At 47.2% G+C, this 22632-nt stretch overlaps 1 protein-coding gene across 1 annotated transcript; it reads left to right on the top strand.

The window, feature by feature from the left end:
* The first annotated feature begins 943 nt into the window (after nucleotides 1–943).
* BEND3 (BEN domain containing 3) lies at nucleotides 944–22000 on the top strand. The gene is made up of 3 exons (XM_077779958.1): nucleotides 944–993; nucleotides 1503–1705; nucleotides 15921–22000. Exons 1-3 carry the CDS (start codon nucleotides 957–959, stop codon nucleotides 18165–18167), a joined length of 2487 nt encoding a protein of 828 aa, XP_077636084.1. The 5' UTR covers nucleotides 944–956; the 3' UTR covers nucleotides 18168–22000.
* The last annotated feature ends 632 nt before the right edge of the window (nucleotides 22001–22632 follow it).

Genomic DNA, 22632 nt, shown 5'->3' with positions numbered 1-22632 from the left:
CCTCTGATGTTTAACCAAAACAGGAACTCCATATTTGTAGGCAGTGTAATCAGTTGTGGGAACCACACTCCTCGGTGTCAATGGTACAGGCTTTCGTGTATTCTTTTGTAACGTTACTACCTCATTTACACCTTGTACTATTTGTGGATGCCGTCATATAATGTATGTAGTTTGAGGACTCTCACAGTTAATGAGACTTTCATTACTTTTAATCATGGTGTCCATTCCATTCTGGCCCAGGCAGTGGGAGTCAGGGGCTGCACCCAACCTGGCAGCCCATATGGTGCCCCTCACTCTCCTGTGCCCCCCACCACCCCTCCCCCCTCCTGCCTTATTCCCTCATCAGTAAAAAGAAGGGTTTGGAGCAGATTGTGTGGAGCTCAAAAACCTTAAAAACCCACACTGCCTCTTGTTGCTCTGGAAGGAAGGGCTAGACTAACACCATCCAACAAAAATAGAATGCAAGCCACATGTGTGATATTGAATTTTCTAGTAGCTACGTTAAAAGAAAAGGTGGAATTCATTTGAAAATAGCCAACATCATTTCAACATGTAATCAACATAAAAATTATTAGGTATTTTACTTTTTTTTTTCCCCCTCTGCTAAGTCTTTGAAATCCAGTGTGTACTTTACCCTTATGGCACATCTTCATTTGGACCAGCCACATTTCCAGTCGTCAGGGGCCGTGTGACTGATGGCCGCCACCATGGGCGGCATGGGTCTTTCTCCACCACCGGGAATAGGGTGTTCAGAAGGCCTGGCCGTTTCTGAGCAATGCGGACAGCACTAAGCGGGTGCATTCCATGATGTTGAGGAGCAGTATCAGCTTAACCTTCCATTACCCGGAGCAGGGTTGGGAGGGTAAGGGAATGTCTCATGGGGATGGAAAATTAAGAAATAACTCAAGCAATAAATCAAGGCTTTGTCTTTGTCTTTTCATTTAGTGGAATAGAAGATGAACTCAGCTGAATTCAGTGAAGATGTAGAAGAAGGTAAAAAAAAAAAGCTTCTTTTTAAAAATTTTTTAATTTTAATATTTTTTAGTAGGTCATATTGTCAAATGGTTCAAAAATATAAAAAGATACATAATGAAAAATCAGTGGAAAGTCTCCTCCCATGCCTGGTTCCCATCCCCCCCCTGCTCATACACCTGCTGTAAATATCAAATGTATCTTTTCAGAGTTACCTCTTTAAAAGTATCATTTAAAAAGATAGTATTTGTTTTTCCTCTCCATCTCCACTCTTCCCCCCCCACCTCCCAAAGGCCTTTAAAATCAGTTCTGAACAAAATATTCTTGGGTCGTGATTTTATCGTATAGCACTAATGTGGTAAGATAAAAATTGCTAGGTTGGAAAGCGCAGTTTTACCGTGACTGGACTTTATTATCCGAGTGGTAGCGTCAGCGGGCACCCCGCAATACCCTGCCGCTCAGGGCACCCTGCTAATCCCCCAGTGGCCCAGTGGTCCTTCCCACTGAGCCCTATTTCTTCTCTGCCACAGTTCTAAAAAATAACACAGTGAAAGTGGAGACAGAGGCCGAAGATGCTGCCCTGGACTGCTCAGTGAGTTCCAGGTCTTCCGAGAAGCACCCTCTGGACAGCGTCTTCACGGCCCTCCAGGATTCCAGCAAGCGAAAGCCGCCGGGCTGCGATGGCCAGCCTGACTCTGTCCCCAGCGTGAAGAGGCGGCGGCTGATTCCCGAGGTGAGGGCCCAGCTCCTTCCGCTGTTCGCTTGGGCTCTGACCCTCTGATTAGATGCTCTGTCTCTCTCCTTGTGAGTGTCCAGGCAATTGCTTGGCGCTTGGGCGTGACAAGGCTTTCGTCTCAGCTGTCCCCTCGATGGCTTAGGTTTCCAGAAGGTGACTTCTCTGACTAGAATCCTTATCTATGTCTGGATTCGATATGGGGTTAGGGGAGCCTTCACAATGCACCCGCGTTTGAATTCTTTGTTTTGCTTTGGTCTACAGGGAAAATAAGCACTTGATAGCCAGGACTGTTAATTAAAGCCTACCGCATTTTACGAAGTATACACTGCACGCAGATTCCTTGGCGAAAGTAGGGTTGGGAGGTCTGTTTCTAAATGGGTCTAAATCAGACCCATCTTCTATGTTAGGAACACGTGTTCAGTGAATCTTTTTGTAAAGAGAATTCTTTTGTAAGATGTCTGCTATCCAGTAACCCATAATTTTATGAATTTGTTTTATTTATTTTTTCTATTTAAAGAAAAAATTTTTAAATGTTTACTTATTTTTGAGAGAGAGAGGGAGACCCAGAATCTGAAGCAGGCTCCAGGTTCTGAGCTGTCAGCACAGAGCCCGATGTGGGGCTCAAACCCATGAACTGTGAGATCATGACCTGAGGAAATCGGATGCCTAACCAATTGAGCCACCCAGGTGCCCCTGAATTTGCTTTTTAAAAAATCACCTGCTGGTTAGATTGAACTTGGCTGAATTCTAAGAGAGAAAATCAAACTGGACATGGTGACCCCCTCTAGCAGCCTACAGTCTGGGTGGGAGACAAGACATGTACACAGAATAGTTAAGACTAAGGAGAAGAGAGGCAGCTTTGGGAGATCAGGGGTCTGGCCTGGGACACCTCACCTCTGTGCCTCTCCGCAGATCGGGACAGTATACCCTAAATCCTTAGAAAGACATTTTCCCAAGCTCTCCAACCTAGACACATACAGACACACACACTCTCTCTCNGGAAAGTACAGATATTTTCCATAGAACCCTCTTCCCGCAAACACACAACCCCTTCCCCCACCCCGACACACACACACACACACACTCTCTCTCTCTCTCTCTCTCTCTCTCTCTCTCTCTCTCGGACCCAAATAGGCATTTCAAGTTCTGCATGTCTGTCCAAAAGAGCCCATGTTTTCAGAGCTCATTATTGTTAGCCAGAACAGTGTGGGGCACCCGCCTGGGGCTCTTTGGGTTGTTACTGGTTTGTTTTAATTTTTCTCTAGATGTGAGGGTAAATACAAGTACATTGGAAATACATGGATTGTAGAGATTTAGTGATTTATTTAATAAGTAAAAACTATCCTTTTCTATACTTAGCAAAAAAAATGAAAGTAAGATTTTCCCCAGGATTTAAATGTAAATGTTTACGTTAGAATGAGTACCATCCTTCACTCCTCATCATGGATCACTGAATAGACATTTATTTATTTATTTGGGGTTCCCCTGCCCCAAACAGCTTTACTGAACTATAATTCATGTACTATGCAATTCACCAATATTTATTTTTTCATTATATATATGCATATATATATATATATTTTTCTTTTAATGTTTATTCACTTTTTGAGAGACAGAGAGAGAGAGAGCATGAGCTAGGGAGGGGCAGAGAGAGAGAGAGACAGACAGAATCTGAAGCAGGCTCCAGGCTCTGAGCTGTCAGCACAGAGCCTGATGTGGGCCTTGAATCCATGAATTGCAAGATCATGACCTGAGCTGAAGTCAGATGCTTAACTGACTGAGCTACCTAGGTGATCTTGCAATTCACCAATTTAAAGCGTACAATTCAGTGGGTATTTTTGTGTATATTCATAATGTGGTACAACTCTTACTGTAGTATGTTTAGGATGTTTACATCATGCCACAAAGAACCCCTGTAACCAGGCCCTTCCCATGCCCCTCCTCAAGTACCTGGGAGCCACTGTTCTACATCCTGTCTCCAGGGGTTTGTCTGTTCTGGGCATTTTGGTGTAAATGGAATCCTAGAACACGTGGCTCTTTGTGTGGCTCCTTTTACTTAGCATAACATTTGCAAGGTTCATCCATGCTGTAGCATGGATGAATTCTTCACTCCTTTTTATGGTCAAGTAGTATTCCCTTGTGTATGTTTCCACATTTTGTTTATCCATTTGGCAGGTAATAGACATTTGGGTTGTTTCCCCTTTTTGACTATCGCGAATAATATTCCAACAATAAATTTTTAATTTTTTTAAATGTTTTTTATTTATTTCTGAGAGAGAGACAGCATGAGCAGGGGAGGGTCAGAGAGAGAGGGAGACACAGACTCTGAAATGGGCTTCAGGCTCTGAGCTGGCTGTCAGCACAGAGTCCGACGCGGGGCTCGAACCCACGAACCGTGAGATCATGACCTGAGCTGAAGTTGGACACTTTAACCAACTGAGCCACCCACGCGCCCCTCCAACAATACATTTTTAAAAATCTGTAATGGCCAGGGAAAAAGTTGAGATTTTTTATATCTGTATGAGTTTTTTTTTTTTTAATAGTTTATTGTCAAGTTGGTTTCCATATAACACCCAGTGCTCATCCCCACAAGTGCCCTCCTCCATGCCCATCACCCCCCTTCTCCTCTCCGCCTCCCCCATCAGCCCTCAGTTTGTTCTCAGTATTCAAGAGTCTCTCATGGTTTTCCTCCCTCCCTCTCCCCAACTATTTTTCCCCTTCTGCTCCCCCATGGTCCTCCGTTAGCTTCCTCCTAATCCTCCTATACATGCAGACATATAGTATCTGACCTTCTCTGCCTGACTTATTTCACTCAGCATAACACACTCAAGTTCCATCTCTGTTGCTACACATAGCCAGATTTCATTCTTTCTCATTGCCATGTAGTATTCCATCGTATAGATAAATCACATCTTCTTGATCCATTCGTCAGTTGATGGAGACTTAGTGTATGAGCTTTTTTTAAAAAAGTTTATTAATCTTGAGAGAGAGAGCACAAGCAGGGGAGGAGCAGAGAAAGAGGGAGAGAGAGAACCCAAGCAGGCTCCTCACTGTCGGTGCAGAGCCCTATGCGGGGCTCGAACTCAGGAACTGTGAGATTGTGACCTGAGCCAAGATCAAGAATTGGAGGCTTAACGGACTGAGCCACCCAGGCGCCCCTCTATGGGCATTTTTAATAAAGGATGAATACAGATACCCCTCCCTTGACCCTGACTGCCCAAATCAGTCACTTGCTGCATGCCTTGTGACTCTGGGGAAAGTTTCTCATGTGGATGGCAGTTTCCAGCAGTAAGTAGTGATTGAGGATTAAATCTCAGACTCCTAACTGCTGAGATCTGTGCTGGGCAAGTGGACGTGGTAAGACGGTTAGTAGCATAGCTTGTCAGAGAAACATGTAACTGTTTTTCCTTCTGTTATATTTTACACCATAATTTATTATCCTTTCCCCTGATGATTACTAGATAGGTGTTTTCTACTTCCTTGTTCTTACAAGTAGTGCCGCAGGCACCGTCCAGATGCATAAAGCTCGTGTCCTCTGTGCACGATTCTGTGGGTTAAGTTAGCTGCCTCGAGGTTGTCCTGTGAGTGTCGACAAGTTTGAGAAGCACTATGTTCCATTCCGAGAGGAACTGCTGAAAACGTTTCCTTCTGTGCATCACACTGCATTTCTGCTTGTGATCATTCCTGTAGACTCCTTAAGTTTGCGAGTAAAGCCAGAGTTCAAGAAATGAAACACAAAGTTGAGTGTATTGGTTCACTCTTGCCTTGTGACAAACCACCCCAAATCTTAGCAGCTTAAAATCACCACCGCTGTAACTGTTCACAGTTCTGTGGGGCAGCTGGGGGCTGGTTCTGATTTGGCTTGATATGACGGGGCGGGGGGGACACTAGGTGGTCCGGGATGGCCTCACCCCCCCACCCCCTTCCAGGCCGTGGCTGGGCTGGCTGTGCCAGCTGCAATTTCCCTTTTGCTGAGTCTCCTCCCTGGGGAGGCAAGGCCAGGCTTGTTCATGTGACATGGAAGAGTTCCTAGGAGCAAGAGCGGCCAAGCTCTGAAGCACGCACACTTTTCACACCTTGGGTTGCATCACCACGCATGCTAGTGTCCCACTGCTCAGAAAGTCACATGCGCCAGCCGGGGCACCAGCCAGCCGGGGCACCAGGGTGTACGCGTCGACTCTACCTCAGATGGTGGGCGCAGCAAACTCACATTGCAGAGAGGTGTTCACACAAGGATGGGGAACCATTGTGGCCGTTTTTGGAAAAGTTCACCCCAGTAAGGAACAACAGGCACTCACACCAGCAAGGAATTCTGCCCATGTGTCGGCAGTGCTGTGGCCTTGTGGGTGGTCCGAGGCCGTCCCATTGTCTCCGTGCACAAATGGAGTCAGTCTGTATCCTGTCATTCAGCTTTGTTGGAATAGTATCACAGACAAGCAGGGAGTATCTTCGAATTGTCCGGGGCAGAGAGGGAGGGAGAAGGTTCTTATTATTTGTATTTTAGTTGAATCTTTCAGTATGTGAAGCAAGTCAGAAAAGGTCTGGTGCAGGGCCGGAACTCCATCGAGTTCATGGTGGAGGGGCTTCCCTGAGCATCGCACAAATGATGTGAAGGTTTCAGATGCCTCTCGATTTGGCAAGGCAGCAAGCTTCCGCTGGGGCTCCAGGCATCACCCCGAATTCAGATGCGTTTGGAGAGAAGGGAACCAAAATGTACTTGAATATTTCTAATATGACTTGTTCAATTTACATATTCTAATTGGACATATATGTTGACTTTTCAATAGAGTGGATACAGCAGGCAGTTCTGACATGTTAGAATTTAGATAGGAAAAGACCTGTTAAGTCCTGGATGTTGTTTTGGGTGTTTTACTAGTTTTGTTTATTCTCCTTACTATACGTAAAATGAGGTGGATATCCGCGCACCCTTTCCTATTCTGTAAAAAGAATATATATAGGTATAAACCTTTTGAAATTCTTGAGCTCCTTACAGAAAGTTGTCATGTGAATTAAAGGCTGTATTTCCTTTTAAAAGTTTGTGTAAGTTGATATGTCAGTAAATCAATAGCCCTAGAACTTTTGGTCTTTGGAACAGTTTTATGAAATTATAGTGTATGTTGATTATTTCAAAATGGCACTAGTCCTAATTCAGAGTGAATAATCCTTTATGCTTCTCCGCCTAAATTTTCTCTGATCCTTGTTTTTTTTTTAATGTTTATTTATTTTTGAGAGAGACAGAGCACAAGTGGGGGAGGGGCAGAGAGAGAGGGAGACACAGACTCTGAAGCAGGCTCCAGCCTCCGAGCTGTCAGCACAGAGCCTGATGTGGGGCTCGAACCTACGAACCGTGAGATCATGACCTGAGCCAAAGTCAGACGCTCAACCGACGAGCCACCCAGGTGCCCCTTTTCTGATCCTCCTTACATATGAGGTGGCAGGGCTGCTGGGGGGAATAAATGCAGCTTTTTTACCACAGAGTACGGCAAGAGGAGCCAGGAAGCCAAAACAAGCGATAATCCAAAAAAGTGAAAAGGAAGTTCAATAGTTACTGAGTGCCCACTTGACAAATACACCCTTTGTTATTTAATCCAGATGACAGACCGGTGATGAGAGAATGTAATAGCGCTATAGACAGGTGATTCATCCCAGGCATAGAAGTTAACATAAAGTGCCAAGACGCCAGTGGGACAGGCTTGTTCCTGGTGTGAAGTACCAGGAGTGATTGGGAACACTCGCTCCCCGCCTTGGGAAGCAAACCCCACCTTCTCTGTTCCAGCCCGTAGGAATAGTGAATAGTTAACTCGGGAGTCAGATGGGGAGAGTTCGCCGTGGCCTTTGGTCAATTACATGACCTCCCACACTCTCAGTTCCTCCATGGTGATGAGGCATAATACTGCGCATCTCACTGGTTTCTGGTGTGTGAGGAAGCCTAGCGCAGGACTTGCCCCGTGTCAGCCTTCAGAACTGTGTATTTCCTGCCTCCCAGCCCCCATCTCCAATTCCCATCTCTTGTGGTCAGTATTCCTCTGCCTCCCTCCACGTTGATCAGAACGAAAATGGCGTAGAATTGCCAGGGGAGACCATCTGATGCCCTTTAGGACACCACAGGCTGAGTGCCCTTGATTCCGAACAGCATTCAAGTCAGAACATAGACCATCATAGACCAGATCATCTTCCAACTTGTCCCCCAACCTCAAAGAAGGGAGAACGAAGGGTGGGGGGTGGGATATGAGGGGTAGCCCTGAGGCCAGAGGTACGTCACATTCAGACTCCTGTCAGTGCTGATGACTTGTTCATAAGTGACATTTAGTACAATACTTAGAAGAAACATAAAACCTTCCTCAAAAAAACTAACAAAAGGCTGTATAAAGACTTATTTGGCACTTCCACTGGAAAAGACTTCATAGCCAAATACAGCAGATGTGGGAGGTGAGAAGCCAACATTTTTATTGGTAATCATCTTTTCGTTCACGGAAGTGGGGGTGATATTCAAGAGCTGTATGACAGGCAGGAGTTAGCTTTGTTCTGCTGCGGGTTTCTGTTTCTTTGTTTGTTTTTAATTCTAAAGTGCCACTGTGTTTTTCAATTGGAGAATGGAATATGTCATTTCATTCAGTGCACACTTAACAGCTTACCTCCTGCAGCAGCGACTATGGTACCAGCTGGAGATTCAAAATCATTTCTGCAACAACGTAGCAGATAGGTACCATGCCATTCCCATTTTAAAGCGGCTCCGAGAAGTCAGTGCCATCAAGTCTGCTTGATTTGGGACTGTGCAGTTAAACACCGGGCTGCTGGCCTTAAGGGGCTGTGGGATATTTGTAAGATGTTGGGAGAAGTCTTTGAAGATGACCAGCCCCTCCAGTTTGCCATCCCTCCTGGCCTTTCTCTTCTCCACTGTAATCCCTTTATCTCCCAGGTTCTTATTTCTTCAGGCATCACAGCAATTTCTTCATCCCTTAAGAGTATAAGGATGACCCAAAGGGTGAGAGCCATGAGGTCAGAGGCTGTCTAGCTTGTTTCCTGTGTCCCCAGAGCCCTGCACGGTGCCTGCTAGATGTTAGGCATGCAGTGCTGTTTGTTGACTGGCTCTGTGTGGCAGAGAGCTCTTCCAGGCCTTAGGACTTCACGGTATCTGATCATTTAATGATGATGGTGATGATGAAGAGAAAAGTTCTGTTTAAAATGAAAAAGATAAGCTCCACCTGCCTTGATTATTCATGCCCAGCCCCTTAGGAGCCGATTCACATGGTCTACCCTCGATGCAACATTTTTAAAAAATTTTTCAATCTTAATTTTTTTTGAGAGAGAAAGAGAGACAAAGTGTGAACAGGGGGTGGGGATGGAGAGAGAGGGAGATATAGAATCCAAAGCAGGCTCCAGGGGCCGAGCTGTCAGCACAGAGCCTAACACTGGGCTTGAACTCACGGACTGCAAGATCATGACCTGAGCTGAAGTCGGATGCTCAACTGACTGAGCCACCCAGGTGCCGTCGATGCCACATTAATTCTCTACTCTCTGGAAGGTGTGCTGCTTTCTTGGTGTTCCAGTTTGCGGATGCTCTGGGTAGCATTTGGCCACTCATCATTTGTCGAACTGAATTCAGTGACTGCCTTTGATTCAGAGTCATATGAAGAAGTTTAATGCTTGAAGGATCTCCATGGTGACCCAGTCCCTGGGATGTAGCTGGGCACGGACATGTGGAATCTCCCCTAAATGCTCTATTTATGGTCTCTTGGAGCCCAATATCAGCCTCTTTTTGTTCATATTCTCCAGCAAGAGGGTCGGGCCTTCCCTCTGGAGTCTGAGGGTACTGGCCATAGAAGGCAGTGCCCACTACTACATCCCGGGAGAGGCTGGCACTGCAGAGCCGCGCCGCGCACAGAGTTCCCATATGGCTGGAAGATGAGCCTCAGAGAATTGGGGATGTGTCAGCCAGACACCCAGTGCCAAGTAGCACAGATTTAAAGATTTCTTGATACTCCTAGACAGCTGAGCAGAGATTTTATCATCAGCGGCAAATGCAGCCAGCCCGTTGTCGCCTTGGCAGTGTTTGTGGAATTAATTGGGACACTGAGCTGACAGGACACCAGTGTGGGGATATCTAAGAACCCTCTTTTTAGTGCTTGTGTTGTGTTTTGTGTTGAATTGTGTATCTAAGGTCCCTGGGAGTGAGGAATGTTGCCCTCTGCTGGGACTCTAACTTAATTTCTTATTTAGGCAAGTTAGCCAAAAATGTTTCTACTGACGGCAGTGTTTCTAACGTGCTTCGTAGAAACTGAAATATTTTTATTAATGATCCTGAACAGTGAGAGCTATAGAGGGGATTTCCAGTTCTGATACACTTTGGCCGTTTGCCTGCTGTAGGAATGTGGGGGAGTCCAACGACTTCTATTTGTTACTGGTATTCAGGCATTTCACCCAGAAAATTTCCCCGTACTTATTCTTCACACTAGATGTTAATTACGGTGGATCTCTGTTTCTAGAATGTGGGTACTTTTGCTGCACGGCATGTGAATTTCTGGCGATCTCTGCACAGAATCTTATTTTATTTTTATTAAAGAATGTGTGAGCAAGGGAGAGGAGCAAGGAGAGGGAGAACGAGAGAGGGAGAGAGAGAATCTTAAGCACCTGAGCTGAAATCAAGAGTTGGATGCTCAACTGACAGAGCCACCTGGGTGCCCCCCAAATCCTATTTTAAATGTATTAGTGGGATCACTTGTAAAGCAACAAAGACCCTTTTTCTAAAATCACTCCTACGTATTTATGATTTTTTAATGATTGCCATTAGAAATTCAAATTTCTCTATATTGGTTAAACCTCATGGTAATTTCACGATCCATAGGACATCCAAAATTATTTTGGTGTAATTGGATTTAATGGTGAATAAGTTGCTAAAATCTAATTTACAGCTTACAGGAATTAGCAAATAAGGCACTTTGAATGTATTAGGGCAGTGCTTTTTAAGCAGTGACCCACAGATATAGATAAATTCACCTTAAAGAGAAATATAGCTCACATATATGGATTTGTATGTAAATGCATAGACACAAACAAAACAAAACATTCCCAAATTTACTTAACTCTGCAATGCACTCTGATATTTTCAATTCTATTTTCTTTTTTTCCCCTCCTCCCTTCCTTTTTTCCTTCTTCTGCCTTTTCTCAGTATTTTGCCCTTCCTATGCTGGTCATGACCCACCAGAAGAACTTAATCGTTTAACTGATGGGTCACGACCCATAGTTCCAAACATACTATGTTGGAGAGAAGACTTTCCTCTCTATCCCTGCCTTTCTCCAAGTTTATGATGTGTGCATGTGGCTCCCTCCCTGGCTCCCTCCCTTCAGAATCCTTTGCTCTCTGTCTGATAGCAGAACAAAAGAGCTGTGAAGAGCTTCAAACCCCACCTTCAGCTCTGATGTCTTCTGCTCCTTCCCTGCCCCCAGCTTTTAGGGCAAACAGACCTCTAAGAAGTGCCTTCCATGAGTGCCTTACCCTGATGCATTGTAGGAAAGTCCTCCTTTTGTTTTCTGCTTGAGAGTAATCATTACACCTAGTTTGATAAAAGGCCCACTTGTCCCTCTGCTCTGGTTTGGGAATATCATTGCTTAATAATAATTATATTCTAACAGTGAATATTTATTAAGCACTTACTATGCTTCAGACAGGGCTCAGTGCTTTCTGTACATTATCTCATTAAGTCTTCATAACTACCCTGTGAGACATACCATTATTTATCCCCGAGGTACTAGAAGCTGAGGCATGAAAAATCATTTGATTTGGCCAAGGTCACAGAGGACAGCCTGAGCTGAGATCTTATCCACGCTTTTTTATCTCTCTACAGACGTGTTATTCATAAAGCTAGCGGCCTATCCGAACAGCTCCTTTTTCTAAAGCCTATATTTGAGGATCGTAGAACACCTTGCCCTGCTTTAACCGTCCGTGCTCGTGGCTGACAAACATTCACCGAGCAATTCTGTGTCCCAGGCGTTTTGGAAGGCACCGGGCGAGGGTAGACTCAGGAATGACACGGTCCCATCCTATAACATAGAGTATGATGAGGATGGGGCAGTTTGGTGAGGAGACCCCAGCATGGAGAGGGTCAGGTGGCAGCTCGTTCATGGTAGGCTTCTCCCACCCCAGCAGCCCCTGGTCCTCTGTTCTTGAGGAGCCTGGGTTGGAGGAGGAGGGCCAGGTGTCTCTGAGCCTTCATCACTCTATCCAGACAAACTCTGAAGAAAGCAATGGCCAGCTCCATGGGATAATTATAACCCTTGTAAGAATTCCTCTGTCTTCAGGGGCACCTTGGTGGCTCAGTTGGTTAAGAGTTCGACTCTTGATTTCAGCTCAGGTGAGTATATCATGGTTCGTGAGATGGAGCCTCCGAGTCAGGCTCTGTGCTGGCAATAATGATTCTGTCACTCCTCTCTCTGTCTCTCTTACTCTAAATAAATAAACTTCAAAAAAAAAGAATTTCTCTATCTTCAGGTTCTTAAGGAGTAGAGTAGCTTTTCTTTTGCATCATTGCTATCAACAGAGGCAGGAGGGAAATGAATCTTACTGTAATTTGAGTCAGATTATTCCATTATCTAAAAGAGGAGGGTCCATACATTTAAATGAAATATAACATGGGGGTGGCTCAGAAAGATCAAAGTTTTATGTTTATGTGGCCTCATGCTCTCTTTTCACCCTAACCTATGTATTGCTCACATGCCATCATAAATCTAGCCTCTTGAGATGGTCTCTTTTCCCTACCCTTTTCAGGCTACAAGAGAAAAACACGTCATGTACTGTTTTGTGCTGGCATTAGTTATTTGAAGGCCTGCAAATGACATTGAATCTGCTTGGGTGAGACAGACTGAGAGCAGACACAATCTTCCAGGCATTGGCTACTCAGAGAGGACCAATTACCTGGGAGCTTTTTAGAAAGGGAGGCCCACGGGAGCCTGGCTGGCTTAGTCAGAAGAGCATGCAACTCTTGATATCAGGGTCATGAGTTCGAGCCCCACATTGGATGTATAGATTACTAAAAAAAATAAATAAACTTAAAACAAAATCAAGAGGGGTGCCTGGTGGTTCAGTCGATAAAGCATCCAACTTCGGCTCAGGTCATGATCTCATGGTTTGTGGGTTTGAGCCCCGTGTCAGGCTCTGTGCTGACAGCCAGCTCAGAGGCTGGAGCCTGTCTTCAGATTCTGTGTGTGTCTCTCTCTCTGACCCTCCCCTGCTCATGCTGTCTCTCTCTCTCTCTCAAAAATAAATAAAACATTAAAAAAAAACTTTTAAAAAATCAAAAGAAATGCAGGTTTGGGGACCAGAAACTGCTTTGTAACAAGGTCCCGGGTGATTCCTATGTGTGTTAGAATTTCTGAAGCTCTGGCCTAGGCCACCCCACACCAACCGTATTTTCCCCTGGGTGTGGAAGCATCCAGAGGATGCACTTTGTTCTTATCAATCCTGCAGTTGCTAGGGACACACATCAGTCAGTAAAAGCAAACACCTTGTGCTTCGACCCTGTGACACTGTGTGTTCCTGTGACACCACCAGTGCTCACCGGTAAGCTCTTCTGCTTCATTAAACCTTCAAAAAATGTATTCCAGTAAATTTAGGGGTCACGTGTAACATTTGTCAAAAGCGGATTAATTTGGGACTGAAATACAACGAAGAGCACAATATTCAAAGCCTACCATTTGGTAACTTCTGACATATATGTATGCCAGTGAGGCTGTCACCATGATCAAGATAATGAACATGACTCATCCACTACCATAAAGTTTCCCTGTGCTCCTTTGCATCCTTCCTCCACCGCCAGGTAAGCGCTAATCTGCTTTCTGTCACCATTGATAGATATGTTTGTGTTTTCTAGAATTTTATATGAACGGAATCATACATCATGGCCTCTCTTGTTTGGCTTTTTTTTTTTTTTTAACCATTTGTAAAAAAGATATTTATTTTGAGAGAGAGAGAGTGTGTGTGTGTGTGTGTGCGCGCGCACACACACACACTTGTGCAAATGAGTGGGGCAGGGAGAGAGGAGAGAGAGATAACCAAGCAGGCTTGGCACTGTCAGTGCAAAGCCCTGTGTGGGGCTTGAGCTCACAAAACCATGAGATCGTGACCTGAGCCAAAATAAAAAATTGGATGGTTAACTGACTGAGCTACCCAGGCGCCCCTGCCTTGCTTCTTTTAGCATAATTATTTTGAGACTCATCATGAGCAGTACTATGTGTACGAGTTCTGTTGCTGAGTAGAATTCCATTATATGAACATAGCACAGTTTGTGTATCTGTATACTTGTTGATAAAATTTGGGGTTGTTTCCAGCTTTGGGCTATTTACAAATAGGGCTGCCATGAACATTTGTGTACAAGTCTCTGTGTGATCAAGTGCTTTCATTTTCCTTGGTAAATAAATATTTAAGAATGAAACAACAGAATCACATGGGCCATGCATATTTATCTTTTTAAGAAACTACCAGTTTTCCAAAGTGGTTACGCCATTTCATACCTCCTCAGCAGTTTGTGAGGGCTTCAGTCATTTTTCAGCACTTGGTATTGTCTTTTTGTTTGTACCCATTCCGGTACGAGTGAGGAGGTATCTCTGAGTGGGTTTTAATTTGCCTGCTACTAATAAGCATCTTTTTAGATGTTTATTTGCTATTTATATGTGTTCTTTGAAGTGGCTATTGTAATCATTAACTGAGTTGTATGTCGTTATGGAGTCTGAGAGTTCTTTATGTATTCTGAATTAAACTCCTTTATTAGATAAATGATTGGCCAGTATTTTCTTCCAATGCGAGCTGTTTTTCTTTCTTTTAATACTGTCTTTTGAGGAGCAAAAGTTTTTTTAATTTTGATGAAGTCCAATTTGTCCATTTTTTTCTCTTACGGATTGTGCTTATGCTGTCATGTCTGAGAAATATTTGCCTAAACCAAGGCCATAAAGGATTTCTCTTATGTGTTCTTCTAGAAGTGTTAGAATTTTAAATTCGGTTTTACATTTACGTCCACAAATCTCCTTTAAGTTAATTTCTTTATATGGTGCATGCAGGCTGGAAGTTTTTGTTTGTTTTGGCATATGTCTGTCCAGCTGTTCCAGCATCATTTGTTGAAAGATTGCCCTTTCTCTGCTGAATCTTCTTTGAGCCTGTGTTGAAAATCACTTGTCCACCTATATGTAAATAAGCTTCCTGACCTGTCTGGGGCCTGGCTGCAGGGAAAAGCACTGGTGAAAGCAGCAAGCTCTCTGGGTTTCAGATGGCCAGGGTGATTGTTGTCTGGCAGTGGTGCTTGGACTCAGGCTTTGGGGTCTTCTAAAGGTATCTGGAGCTTGCCCTGGGAGCCCTGCAGCTGTGGACTTGCCGCGTGTGCATGCCATCCTTGGGTAAGTTATGGAAATCGTCCCTGAAAATCAGTTTGGAAGGGTTTAGTTCCCTCACTGTCCTTTGCTGAGCGAGGCTGGATAGTACACGGCATGTACCTTTGTAGATGCATAGGAGAGGCATTAATTCATTACGTACGGTGGCTGCCTTCACACTGGGGCTCAGTTGTCTCCTGCAGTCTGGTTGAGAAGGGCTGTTGGACTAACGGGAGACAGTGACTCAGAAACGTGGGAGAGCCCATAACGTCATGGAATCACAGTTGCACGGGCTCTGGGACAATTCTGGGCCAGCCCTCTTCCTGTCTGAGATAAGATGTCACTGCAGGCAGTGGTAGAGTTGCAGCAGACCCCGGTTCTGTGCACACCACCGTGTACCTCGGGAGCCATGTGGAGTGGAGATGCCTGCTCCCCTAGAGGCTGCAGACTGGAGCTGCTGTGGGCGGGAGTCCTTATGCCCCTCTGAGAGCAGACAGAGGCCCAGCTCAGTGCGGTGACCACAGGGGCTTCTCTAGTCCTTGTAGCGTCTCCCGTCCCCAGCAGCACTGTCGCCTGTCCAGCCCTGTGCGCGGGAAGTGCGGCACTGGAGTCCTGCAGGAAACGGACGCCTTCTAGGTCCAGCCCGGGCCTCTCTTAGGAAGTAGGAAGAGTGAGCTCTTTTGACACAGGGATGCGGGTTTGTGTCAGCTGTGGGTTCCTGGGCCGGCTGGGTGAGCTGGGGTGAGGGATTCGCTTTCTCACATGCTCCCAAGATTGACCTTGGCACCTCCGTGTGACTCAGACCCACGTCTCACAGAGTAAATCGGAACACCCTAACGCGCTGTTTGTTTTCCAGGCACTCCTAGCAGGCATGCGGAACCGGGAGAACTGCTCGCCCTGCCAGGGCAACGGAGAGCAGGCCAGCAGGGGCAAGAACTTGGGCTCCCTGTGGCCCGGTGAGGAGGAGCCCTGCGGTGAGGTGACCACCCCCTCCTACAAGAAGCCTCTGTATGGCATCTCGCACAAGATCATGGAAAAGAAGAACCCTCCCACCGGGGACATGCTCAACACATACGAGCTCTTCGAGAAGGCGAACTCCAGCAACAGCCCCTCACCGCTGCGGCTCCTGAACGAGCCGCAGAAGCGGGACTGCGGCAGCGCCGCAGCGGCCACCGACGGCGACCCCAACATCTACTTTCTGATCCAGAAGATGTTCTACATGCTCAACACGCTGTCCTCCAACATGTCCCAGCTGCACAGCAAGGTGGACCTGCTTTCCCTGGAAGTGAGCCGCATCAAGAAGCAGGTGAGCCCGACGGAGATGGTGGCCAAGTTCCAGCCGCCCCCGGAGTACCAGCTCACAGCGGCTGAGCTCAAGCAGATCGTGGACCAGAGCCTGTCGGGCGGTGACCTGGCCTGCCGCCTGCTGGTGCAGCTCTTCCCCGAGCTGTTCAGCGATGTGGACTTCTCCCGCGGCTGCAGTGCCTGCGGCTTCGCAGCCAAGCGGAAGCTGGAGTCGCTGCACCTACAGCTCATCCGCAACTACGTGGAGGTCTACTACCCTTCGGTGAAGGACACGGCCGTGTGGCAGGCGGAGTGTCTGCCCCAGCTGAACGACTTCTTCAGCCGCTTCTGGGCCCAGCGGGAAATGGAGGACAGCCAGCCTGGCGGCCAGGTCCCCAGCTTCTTTGAGGCCGAGCAGGTGGACGCCGGCCACTTCCTGGACAACAAGGACCAGGAGGAGGCCCTGTCCCTGGACCGGAGCAGCACCATTGCCTCAGACCACGTGGTGGACACGCAGGACCTCACCGAGTTCCTGGACGAGGCCTCGTCCCCCGGCGAGTTCGCAGTCTTCCTTCTCCACCGGCTCTTCCCGGAGCTCTTCGACCACCGGAAGCTGGGCGAGCAGTACAGCTGCTACGGGGACGGCGGCAAGCAGGAGCTGGACCCGCAGAGGCTGCAGATCATCCGCAACTACACGGAGATCTACTTCCCCGACATGCAGGAGGAGGAGGCCTGGCTGCAGCAGTGCGCCCAGCGCCTCAACGACGAGCTCGAGGGCCTGGCGCTGGACGGGGGCAGCGAGGGCGAGCCGGCTCGGGACGACTGCTACGACTCCTCCAGCCTGCCCGACGACATCTCCGTGGTCAAGGTGGAGGACAGCTTCGAGGGCGAGCGGCCCGGCCGGCGGTCCAAGAAGATCTGGCTGGTGCCCATCGACTTCGACAAGTTGGAGATCCCGCAGCCCGACTTCGAGGTGCCCGGCGCCGACTGCCTGCTCAGCAAGGAGCAGCTGCGCAGCATCTACGAGAGCAGCCTGTCCATCGGCAACTTCGCCTCGCGCCTGCTGGTGCACCTCTTCCCCGAGCTCTTCACGCACGAGAACCTGCGCAAGCAGTACAACTGCAGCGGCTCCCTGGGCAAGAAGCAGCTGGACCCGTCGCGCATCAAGCTCATCCGCCACTATGTGCAGCTGCTCTACCCCCGCGCCAAGAACGACCGCGTGTGGACGCTGGAGTTCGTGGGCAAGCTGGACGAGCGCTGCCGGCGCCGGGACACCGAGCAGCGGCGCTCCTACCAGCAGCAGCGCAAGGTGCACGTGCCGGGCCCCGAGTGCAGGGACCTGGCAAGCTATGCAATCAACCCCGAGAGGTTCCGAGAGGAGTTTGAGGGGCCCCCTCTGCCCCCCGAAAGAAGCAGCAAGGACTTCTGCAAGATCCCCCTGGACGAGCTGGTGGTCCCCTCGCCTGACTTCCCGGTGCCTTCACCATACCTGCTGTCGGACAAGGAGGTGCGTGAGATCGTGCAGCAGAGCCTCTCCGTGGGCAACTTCGCCGCCCGCCTCCTGGTCAGGCTCTTTCCGGAACTCTTCACCGCCGAGAACCTCCGGCTGCAGTACAACCACTCCGGCGCCTGCAACAAGAAGCAGCTGGACCCGACGCGGCTGCGGCTCATCCGGCATTACGTGGAGGCCGTCTACCCGGTGGAGAAGATGGAGGAGGTGTGGCACTACGAGTGTATCCCCAGCATCGACGAACGGTGCCGCCGCCCCAACAGGAAAAAGTGCGACATCCTGAAGAAAGCCAAGAAAGTGGAGAAGTGACGGGCGCCCCCGGGGGACTGGGCGCTCTTTTGGAGCACGTGAATGGTATCCACAGACACGCACCTTATGTCAGTGGGGAGTGGCTCACTACATTTGCACACGTAAACACCACCCAACCACAGGAAAGAAGCCTTGCGTTTGGTCTCTCCTGCTCACGACTTTTGTCCTGTGCCCTGGGGGTGCCCCCAGAGGTGGGGAGAGCTGAGCCGTGAGGTAGAGAGGCCTCAGGAGTAGGGCGTCCTCTCCTGGGCTGTGTTCCCCCCCTTGCAATTTCACATGCATATTCAGCAACTCTCTTACTCCTCTTCCCACATTTTACACCTTCCATTTTTATCAAAAAAAATTTTAATTAAAAAGAAACCCTTTTTAAAAAAAATCATTGGGCTCTTTGGGGGCCGTTTTACTTAGAAAAAAATATCTTTTAAATATTTGAGATGAAGTACTGTAAGATGACTTCAGTTGCTGGGATTTTTTTTTTAAGGTGGTTTCAGATTTATGAAATTTTTAGTAGTGCCATGCTCATGCATGCTGGCTAATAATAGCTTCAGGTGGCACAGAGACCAATTTTCCTATCCTTGTCTTTTACATCTGATTTTAGAAGGATCAAGATGCCCCCTGGATGGCAGTAGAGGGGATGGAATAGTGTGATGTCCTTTCCCACCTCGGTCGCATAGAATGCTCCCTTCCACTGTGGTGCTGAGGAAGGGGCCTCGCGCGACCTGGCCTATTTGTAGTTGCCATGTGGGTAGAATGTTGTGCTCACTCTGTAGACGAGAACACTGGATGATGATGATGATGATGATGATGATGATATGAATGTAGATAGACGTGGAAACACGTACACAATGTCATTTGAGCTGTGTCCTTCCACTGCCCCCCTTCCCTCTCTACACAAGGATGCTGTTTGGAGGGGCAGACCCATTTCCTTGGAAAACGGTCTGTGTGGGTGTCTAGCTTCTTGTCTGATTTAAGGACGGGCCCCTTTGGGCTCACCGAAGCTGTTTACTTTCTGTGTGCGTATCTGTACGACACCCAGGTTCTGGGAGCTGTCTGGTGGCTTCACCACACCTCAGTGTGAGCCCCTCCCGTCGGTAGCACATCCTTGTTCCTCAGGGCAAGCCCAGGCCTCGGGCCCTCTTGGGGATATTTGGCATTGGAAGGTCACAGGTCATTCAAATGGGGCTCCCCTGTCCCTGGCCAGGGTCCACTCAGTCGTCCCCTCAGACCCCCTAGAGGCTCTGCTGCCTGCATCTGGCCAGTCCCTTGGCCTCGGAGTAAGACGTCTCTTCTCTCCTCACTGGTTGGGAAGGTCAGACTACTCCCGGCCAGTGGCAGACTCTCCAGGACTTCCAATCGGGAAAGTCCCCAGCAGGTAAAGTCCTGAAAAACAATACTTTTACTACCTGACTTTGGGGTCCGAATCCCTACGTGGGAAAGGAGACAGTGTAACCCAAGCTGAATACATCCTACCAGGAACTTGGAAAATGAACTGAATCACACAGGGTAGTTAAAAACCTTTGTGGAATGTTGCAGATTTAATAACCTAGTGGCTTAATGTTTTGCTACCTAAAAATGCAGAAATAATAGAAACAATCTGTGAATTTTCCTTATACAACTGATAAGGACTTCAGTTCCGGTGGCTATATGACATAATTTTGCCTGCACCCAGAGGGCTTTTTTTTTTTTTTTATGACAAGATTTTGCGCAATGTAAAGTTGCCTGCCTAATTTTAGTAAATTTGCTTTTAAATGTCATTTACAGATTATTTCTGTTGAAACTGCAGCCCTAAATTATTGCAATTTAGAAATGCACAGGGACTTAATGACTCTCTCACCTACACCCACACCCACCCACACGTGCACATACATTTTCTTCTTACGAAAAAATTTAAGTGGGATGAAGGGGGCCTATAGGAATAACAAGCTCAGCCTCTTTGTGCCTGGAAAGAAGGGACTAGAGCAGCAGGAAACTCACTTTTTCCTCCTTACTTGGGCCTTTCTCTATGCCTTAGTCTCTCCAACACACGCATGCGCGTGTGCGTGCGCACACGCCCTACCCAAAGATGGCGGCGGCACTCTCGCCCGCCAGCCCTGTTGGTTGGAGAGTGCCGTGGAATTTGTTCTGGTCTCTAGGATGTGTCCAAGAGGATTCCAAGCCATGCGAAAATTGCCCTGCTTTCTAGAGGGTGGACTCTGACCCTGCGACTTCAGAAGCACAATCATTTATTAATAATGAAAAGCCCTCCCTACCCACGTTAGAGAAATCAACAGGTTCTAGGCATGAAATGTGTTTCTTCACAACCTAGAGCATGTTCAGTTCTTGGAAACTATATTTTGGTGGTTTCCTTACTACCTTTTCTGTGTAGGGCTTCTCCTCCCCACCCCACGTCCGCCCCAAATCCTAGAGTCCCTTTTAGAGAAGAGAGGTGGGCACACTCTGGAAAGTTGTGTCCTGTCCCTCTGGACTGTCTCACCAGGAAACACCTGCAGGTGTCTGTCTGTATGGTGTCCTCAGTTCTCCAGCCATACAGGTGGGCTCCAGGCTCCAGGGCAGTTTTTTTACATGAAGCAATAGAAGTACAAAATACTTTTTTCAAAATTTAATGTTTTCCATAAAATGTGTTGGTAAACCCCTTCCCCCAATCCATCTAAATTTTTTGGATTTTACTTGTTTGTTTGGGGTTATTTTTTTCCCTTGTATCTGGAGAACTAAAGAATTAGCACAGACACATTCTGATGTTAAGTAAAATAGCCAGTCACAATAGGTGGTAGCGTCCCTCGTTTTCTCTGTTAGTAAGTTTTAAAAGAATGTATGAAGGTAGTCATGAATGTACTAAGTGTTCTAATCCTGCTTCAGTTCACTTTGGCTGTGTCTACATGACAACAAATGTTTGACAGGGAATAAAGTTGTCTAGTGTCATGGGCAATAGTGTGCCCCTCCCCCCTTCTGTGTTGGCCCCGAATCTTCCTTTCTTCTTAAGTTTGGATGGAGGGGGCGCCGCCTCAGCAGCAATCATCAACCAACCAATGGGATCTACGTAGCGGTGAAAGGATTAGCTGTTTCAATGGTAAGAGTCACTGGCCTGACCACACCGTAACATGGCCACTTAGGTTCCTGTAGAGATAGCCTCAGTTTCCCCCTTCCCCTCCCCCAAATGTTTGCTTCTTGTCTAATTGGGATGGGGTCCTGAGACCCCCCCCCAGGAGAAGTCACTGAGATCTCTCAGCCTGCCCTGCTGTGTGGAGAGCGGTGTGAGGTGGAGGTGGGGGCCAAGGGGCTGTTCCTGCCATTTGGAAATACTTGCCTCGTGTAGATCCAGCCTTAATGTTTTTCTGACATCCTAGTGATAGCAGACCCTGCACAAAGTGGATATCAGAGTTAATACTGTGAGGAGACAAAATAATGGGAATAGTTTTACCAAAGATAATGAAATACCGCATAATGTCTGCATTTTACCATTGATTTGAGTGCATCCTTAGAAAACTGAATGTAACAAAAACCCAGGACATTTTTGGAAACTGTATGCTCTCTAGCAACTGTGTGTGAATTTTTATACAAACACTGTTTTATGAGTTCTATAAAATGTTATAAAAATCGAAAAAATGTGTTTGTAACATCTTGTTTCCTTAGGGCACCCTTCTGTCAGAACCTGTGTCTGTCTGTCTTCCGGTGCGGCCTCCTCAACCCCTCCCAGGGGAGGGCGTGACCGCCCAGGGGGATCCCAGCCTCTGGGGCTGCCATGCGTGGCCCGTCAGGGCTACAGCTCACACAGGATTCCAGCTGGCCGCTGCTGAATGAGAAGTCACCAAATAAATCCTAGCCCTTTCTACACAAACCACTTCCTGGCCACATAGTGGGAGGTGCATTTGACCTTTTTATGCCTTTCCTGGTCACAGGTGCCAGACCAGCCCTCTGCCAAGCTAGCAGAGCCTCATGTCACTCTTGTTTGTTTTTTTGATCCACTGGGATTTAGTTCCTCAAAATTAACATTATTAACTGGTAAAAAAAGGAAGAATGCGTGTTTGTTTCTTCTCACTTCTTCTGTTTGCCTAATTGTAGATTACTAACTGTAATAGTCATAGTAAAAACAGTATCTCAAGCTGTCAGAGAAACACTGTTTTTGGCCCAAGGGTCACAAAGATATAAAGTAAGTTATGGCTTGTGATTGGAACACTTTTCCTACAGTGGCTCCGTGCACAGTTGTGAATCCTGCCACGTGCGTGTGTTTGTAAGCCTCGTCAGCAGGCTAGGGCAGGTCAGGGGTAGCAAGTTTAAGCAAAACTAAATTCTTTGGCTGTAGGTATGTTTGTTTTCTACCAAAAAGAAAAAGTCACAGAATTTCAATATGTGAGAGCTTACTTACCAAATCTAGTTCTCAGAGGTAAGAAGGGCACACTAAATTATTACGATCATTGGAATGGTGAGGTACAGTGGAAGCTCAGGAAGCTTCTAAATAGATTAACCT

This window comes from Crocuta crocuta, unplaced genomic scaffold, assembly GCF_008692635.1.
Source record: "Crocuta crocuta isolate KB4526 unplaced genomic scaffold, BGI_CrCroc_1.0 scaffold147, whole genome shotgun sequence".
NCBI lineage: Eukaryota > Metazoa > Chordata > Mammalia > Carnivora > Hyaenidae > Crocuta > Crocuta crocuta.
This window is presented reverse-complemented; position numbering and strand designations above follow the sequence as displayed.